Below are 7,148 nucleotides of genomic sequence, written 5' to 3'. Positions count from 1 at the left end.
ATCTGAGATGGTGGATATGCTAAAACCCAGATTTCACCAGCATATAATATTTCTGTCTGTTAAAACATCTTGTTCCCTCTAACATTCACAGTTATATGCCAATTAAAAATTTAAAACTTCACTTAACTCATATGAACAATGAATGTGCAGGAACAACATGTTTTTTTCATATTTCATATAAAAATAGCCAATGTGTGGTGTTGTTTTGTATATTTCTTTTTACATTTTTTCATTTATTCTTCCTTTTTTTTTAAACATTGACATTCAATCTGTGTGTTGGCACCAACTAGATATTAGGTCTGTCCCTTGAGCAGTGTATTTTTGATTTTCTATTACTTTTGCTGGTCCTGGTTGGAATACACCTGGAGTTGGGATGCAGCCAGAAACAAGAAGCTCTTTTTTCCTAACAAAATCTTAGATACGTGGTTTTATCCTTAGAACCAACTAATTTATCTCTCTCTGTTTGCTGAGCAGAATTTCTTGTTACCTTGAAGGGAGAGTATGAAATCACCTTTCCAAATGGCAGCCCAAGGATAAATGTGTGTGGCAGAATGACAAATGGAGATCTCTGAGGAACCATCCTTTCCTTCCTAGAGAGAAAAATAATTTGCTGTTGACAGCTTGCTGGGCATTGTTTCATTTTAACTAGTGTGACTGAAGGTGAGAAGAACAGGGCGTTGACATGGGCCCAGGACGCCTTGGATTGCAGCATGTTTTTAAGTTGTGTTTGTGAGTGTGTGTGTGTGTGTGTGTGTGTGTGTGTGAGAGAGAGAGAGAGAGAGAGAGAGAGAGAGAGAGAGAGAGAGAGAGAGAGATAGTGTGCGCGTGCACCTGTGTGTTTGCTTTTGACTTTAGGGTTTTTAGAGAAAGGAGACCTGAGCTGAGAGTATTCCAGAAGGCGACTCATAACACACAATCCTAGCATAAGGCCACTGAGAGAAATAAACAAGGTGCTGCCAATTCACAGAAAGCCCAGGAGGCTCCTCAAGGGGGAATCTGTGCCTTGTCACCCTGGGACACCAGCTCACATCCCCACCCCCCTTGCTGATCCTCCTGCCACTCTGGCTTCCTGGTTGAACTTGAACATCAGGAACAAGCCCCTTCCTCAGGCCCTCTGCACTGACCATCCTCCATTCTGCCTGACACATGTGTCTGCAGGTGACTCTGTGGCCCCTCCCTGTCCTTCTGGAGGGCTTACATGCTGTGTCACCTAAGGGCTGATCTTGTCTGAACACCCAGAAGGAAATGACACTCCTGCTGCCCTTGCTGCTTAGGAGCTTCAGTGTACTGGCCATCATCAGAATGTGGAAGGATTACTGTTTCCCCTACGAGTATTTGCTCTGACTTCCTTCCGTTATTTCCCCCTCACTGGATTGCAGGGATGTTCAGTTTATTGGGAGTGACCTATCATTGCCTAGACAGTGCCTGGGCCACCATTGTCACTAACTGATATTCCTCAAACACAAGAAATAGTTAGTCTTTAGTGATCTGTCTTGGGGAAAGACTGAGACAATGAGACAGCAACTCCAAATTGAAGGTGGCCAGGGGATCCCCTAAAGAGGAACAAAGCATAGCAGTTAGTCTTGATTGTACACTTCAAAGATCCCCTTCCTTCAGGTTAGTACTGCCTAATTGTGTCAAATGATTTCTCTGTTTTTTTTTCATTAGTCACATTAAATATATGGAGCCAGGCAATGACACACACATTTCAAAATTTCTACTTCTGGGAATTTCAGAGGACCCCACATTGCAACCCTTCCTCTTTGGGCTGTTTCTGTTTATGTACCTTGTCACTGTGCTGGGGAACCTGCTCATCATCATGGCCACCATCTCAGACTCCCACCTGCACACGCCCATGTACTTCTTCCTCGCCAACCTGTCTTTTGCAGACATCGGCTTCTCCTCCACCACTGTCCCAAAGATGCTGGTGAACATCCAGACCCAGAGCAAGGTCATCACCTACACAGGCTGCATTGCCCAGATATTCTTTTTAATACTCTTTTGTGTTTTGGACAACTTCCTCCTGGCTGTGATGGCCTATGACCGATATGTGGCCATATGTCACCCCTTGCACTACATGGTCATCATGAACCGCCGGCTCTGTGGATTGCTGGTGTTGGCTTGCTGGGCCACCACTTCTCTGAATTCCTTATTAGAAACCTTAATGGCCTTGAGGCTGTCCTTCTGCACAGACGTGGAGATCCCACACTTTGTATGTGAACTCAACCAGCTGGTCCTACTTGCCTGTTCTGACACCTTCCCCAATGTCATAGTGATGTATTTTGCAGCAGTGTTGCTGGGAGGTGGCCCCTTTGCTGGTATCCTTTACTCTTACTCCAAGATAGTGTCCTCTGTCCGTGCAATCTCATCAACTCAGGGAAAGTACAAAGCCTTCTCCACCTGTGCGTCTCACCTCTCTGTGGTCTCCCTGTTCTACTCTACACTCCTAGGGGTGTACCTCAGCTCTTCCATTACCCAGAACTCACAATCAACAGCAAGAGCCTCGGTAATGTACAGCGTGGTCACCCCCATGCTGAACCCCTTCATCTACAGTCTGAGGAACAAGGACATCATGGGAGCTCTGAGGAGACTCTTCCGAGGGAAGCCATAGAGGAGATATTTTCCAAGTAGTGCCTGTGGACACGGGCCTCAGAGACACCGGACCAGACACTGCCTTCTGTTAAGTTCCTGGAGTTTCTTTTAATCTCAGTTGTGCTAGTGTTTAAGTTAGCTCATTAGAAAGGGCTATCTTCTCTTTCATTTCACTCATTCTCTCTCTTTTCAGTCCTACTTTCTCAATGTCCTCCCCCCTCAGTTCAGAAGTGAATTGCAGATTCCCATGAGTCTTCTATCCTGATGAGTTGCAGTGTCCTGTGGAATAATGACACTTTGGCAAGTGAGAATGTTTTGTGGAGAAGAAATTATGAGACTACCTTTTATTCCATTTTCTGTTCTGGTTCCTTTCTCAATTGCTACCTTAAGTGCTTTTCCTTAACAGGTAGAGAACCATACAGTGGTGGCCTTATAGTTGACCATGTGAGGAAGACATGCACCAGAGCTTGTCTCCTGCCCAGTAATGCCTCTGGGCATGAGGACTTGTACATGCAGGTTCTAAGACACCCCTCCTTGAACACACCAGTACTCTCTCCCCAGGTTACACACCCATGATCACTTTCTGATACAGTTTTCTGAAATAAATTTGAACAACAAGGTAGTCATGAGTGTTGCTTTTAAATATCAGAGCAAATGGGAAAGGGAAGATAGAGCAGGTTATTCTGAATTTCTTCAGTTTTGCTGTTGGCATGAAGAAAACTATCCCAAAATAAAGTGTTCAAAACAATGCTGTTCTTTTTATGGTCACATTGGAGTGTATGGTGGAAGTCTTCTGGCTGTTTCCATTTATTTATGTGTCTCTGATTCCTTTATATGCCCGTGGTGGCTCTTCCACTCAAATATCACCTGGGTGATAATCTCAGACGTGGGGTTCTCTGGATGGAGTTGGAAGCTGGCTATGTGTATCACCCAACTTTGCATCACTGTGACCAAAATACTCAAGAACTATTTAGAGGAGGAAAAGTGTATTTTGGTTCCTGGTTCCAGAAGTTGTGTACATTGCTCTGGCCCAAGATTAGGAGATCAACATGGTGGACATGCCTGCTGGAGAAGCGGTGCTCATCTCATGCCATCCAGGAAACAGAGAGGGAGAAGCAGGTGCCCAGGGAGGCTGCATCCTTCCAGGACATGCCCCTGTGATCTGCCTCCTCTAGCAGTGCCCACCTGCTTGCGGTTACCACTGAGTCAGTTCATTCAAACTGGGGTGGACTGATTAGGTCACAGTTCTCCCAATCCACTTGCTTTACCTCTGAGTCCCTAGCAAGGAGTTTGAAGGACACCTCATATCCAATCCCTAACACTGTGGTTGGATCAACAGGGCTCTGATCCTCATGTCTTCTTATCTTACATCAGGATAACCTGAGTTTGTCCCCATGGCAGAGCCAGCCATACAAAGGGGAGCAACAGATACTCACTTGGGACCTTGAAGCACATTGTCTTTCCATCATTTTCTGTTGGTCAAAGAAAATAAGGCACTGAGGTCCAGCAAAGTTTCAAATGTGGAGAAATGGACTCCACCTCTCAAGGGAAGAGCTTCACAGTTACATTGAAAAAGTTAGGGACATAGAAAAGGGGGTAAATTGAGGCCATCTCTGCAAGCAATCTAACATGAGTGTACATTTCTGTTTCCTGTTTTTTACTGGGATTCTTCAAACTCAATCATGAGGGATGATTCCTTCCACCTCTATGGGCAGCAGCTGAGTTAATTTTTCTTGGAGAAGAGACAGAGTGTGTCCAACTACATGTTTAATGAGAAGCTGTGGAGTTGACTTCAGAAGGTCAAGAGTCTCAGTTCTACTATTCCCCTGTCCTTCAGCCCATCTCACCACTTCTAGACTAAGAAGAAATCAACTCCTTTTTCCCTCTAAATTCCAAGTCCAAACACCTTAAATCTGACATGGGGGTCAGGAAGGATGAGGAACTGTAGTTTCACTAGGCCCATCTTACTGACCCAGGAGACCTCAGGAAGGGGTGGAGGGGAACAGGAGGGGAGCATGTTTGGTACCTGCAGAAACTCCAGGCTTCATGTGCTGGACACAGTCAGCACCATCTCCAAGTAGAACATTCTGCAAAATTTAGCTCTGGGGGCCCCTCCCATGCTTGTTCTTTATCTTGCTCCCCCCACCCCCCGTGCCAAGGCTCACTCTTTCCCTGAAGAAGTACATGCATCTTTCTTCCATTCAAATACTGCTAGACTCACGTATACTATCAGATAAATGACAATACTGCACTGTGTCCTCTGCATGGTGCTTTAATTAGTGCCTTATAATCACAGGTGATAGTGGGGTTGAGTGTGGAATATTCCCATATGCACATAACAAGTGTGTCTCCCTTTCATTCCCCAGTACTTCTCCTTTCCATGCCTCCCTCCCTCCCCTGATACCCTCACTCTACTGGAGTCCCCTTCACTTATCATTTATTTCATGTGGGTGCCTTATAATTCTGCCCATAAGAGGGATTCCTGGAGTTATAACCAATCACATAGCATAATTATGCCAATTTCAATCACTGGTGCCCCCACCTCCTCCTCTCCTCTCTCACCCTTGATATACCCTTAGTCTACAGAGGAGGACAGTGCTGGTGTCCTCAAAGAGCTAGGAGGAGGGATTTTGAAGTTTTTACCATGATATAATAGCAAATGTCTAGTGAATAACAATGTTTTACCTGATATGTGCATAAGTAAAAATGTTTTTATGTTATCAGCTAAAATAAGTTTGAAATATAACAGTCTCAATTGTAGACATTGTAAAAAGAGACAAAAAAGTTCTTTGTGTGATCAGAAAGGGTCTAGTGTCAGAAGAGGACACAGCCATTTAAAGATCCATGTACCCACAGTGGAGCACCTAAATATGCAAAGAAAATATTAAAGGAGCGGAAGGGAAGGGCAGGTTGGGAAGCCACGAGAGCAGGGGAATTTTATACACCATGTCCAGACACTACAGACACAGAGTTAGCAAAACTCCACTTCAGACCAAGTGGACCCAAGACATTCACAGAACATTCCACACAGCTGCAAAACAGTGCAGATTCATCTCAAACAACTGGATCATCCTACAGAAAAAAATCAAAAGCTGGGCCACAAGAGAAGTCTCAGAAAATTTAGGGATATCAAATTCATTGTATAAACTTTCCAGTTGCAATTATTTGAAAGCCCCCATCCATTGTAGGAGGACCTGTGAATATTCACAACTGCTCCTGAACAACCCCTGGGTGAATGAATAAATTAAAAGGCAATTTAAATCATCTTGAGAGAAACAAAAAAGTGGAAACCAAACATATGAAACCTAAGGGATGCAGCAAGATCAATTCTAAGGAGAATGTTTTACAACAAGGATATCACAAAAGGAGAGATTGCAAATGAGAAATATTTTGCCTCAAGGAAATAGAAAAAGAACAAACTAAGTCTCAAGATAATAGAGGAAAAAAATCAGAGCAGAAATAAATGATACAGAGGCTGGACAAACAGTACAAAACATCCACCAAATTAGGTTGTCCTTTTAGAAGTTTAACAAATTGACAATCATTTGATAGACTGAGAACAGAGGTAAGACTGAAATAAACCAGAAATGACACTGAAGACATTACAATGGAAACACAGAAATACAGACTCGAGAAACTCTGTGAACTCTTATTATTCACCCTACTGGGAAACCTCCAAGAAATGCATAAATACCTGGGCACATTAAACCTACCATGAACTGGATCAGGAAGATATAACATATCTGAAAGCCTGATAATGAGAGAGGAGAATGAATCAGTAATAAGAAACTTCCCATGTGGTAAAACCAGGACCTGATGACCTCACTGCAGAATTCCACCCAACACTTGAAGAGCTGATAGCAGCATTTACAACTTATCCTACAGGAAAAAAAGAAAAATTGGCAACTCTTCCAGAATCAGTTTACAGGGGCAACATTATGCTGATAACAAAACCAGATGGGTACCCAGGCAACTATATGGCAATGTCCTTAATGAAGGTAAATCAAAATCTCAACCAAGGAGCTAGCAAACCAAACCCACAAGTGCCAGGTTGCTAGTGATTAAAACACTCAGGGGTCACTCCAGGGGAACTGGGCTAATTGGGCTGTGCAAAATCACCACACAAGAGACAGAAATACCTTTCTCTTTTGCTGTGATGGCTCCTCTGACTTTAAGGGTCCACAGAAAGAGAGAGAGAGAGAGAGAGAGAGAGAGAGAGAGAGAGGAAGAGTGAGCGCAAGCACACGTGCTGACCCCTTTTATTGAGGAGAAGCCATTCAAATGAGGCAAGGGGTCAGGTTTCAAGGGGCTGAGTCTAGCTTCATGATGTCCACTGTCAGCAGGTTGACTACATCTAGGAAGGCCCCACCCAAGGGCAGAGTAAGAGAAGGTGTCATACAAAAGGCATTTCCATGGAACATTCTATCCTAAACAGGGAAATGGGTAATATTACAAAGGAATAGGTGTGTACAACTCCACCCACAGAAATGTAGGAAGGCACGCCCATGCACGAAGACACAGTCACTGGAATCCTAGAAGACCAGGGTTATCTAGCA

At 44.0% G+C, this 7,148-nt stretch overlaps 1 protein-coding gene across 1 annotated transcript; it reads left to right on the top strand.

The window, feature by feature from the left end:
- The first annotated feature begins 1,681 nt into the window (after positions 1 to 1,681).
- On the top strand, positions 1,682 to 2,611 carry LOC114107797 (olfactory receptor 7A40). Its single transcript, XM_027955231.2, has one exon. The coding sequence runs from the start codon at positions 1,682 to 1,684 to the stop codon at positions 2,609 to 2,611; it is 930 nt and encodes a 309-aa protein (XP_027811032.2).
- Positions 2,612 to 7,148: the final 4,537 nt, after the last annotated feature.

This window comes from Marmota flaviventris, chromosome 1, assembly GCF_047511675.1.
Source record: "Marmota flaviventris isolate mMarFla1 chromosome 1, mMarFla1.hap1, whole genome shotgun sequence".
Taxonomy (NCBI): domain Eukaryota; kingdom Metazoa; phylum Chordata; class Mammalia; order Rodentia; family Sciuridae; genus Marmota; species Marmota flaviventris.
Note: the sequence above shows the minus strand (reverse complement) of the source record. Positions and strands in the feature narration are given on the sequence as shown.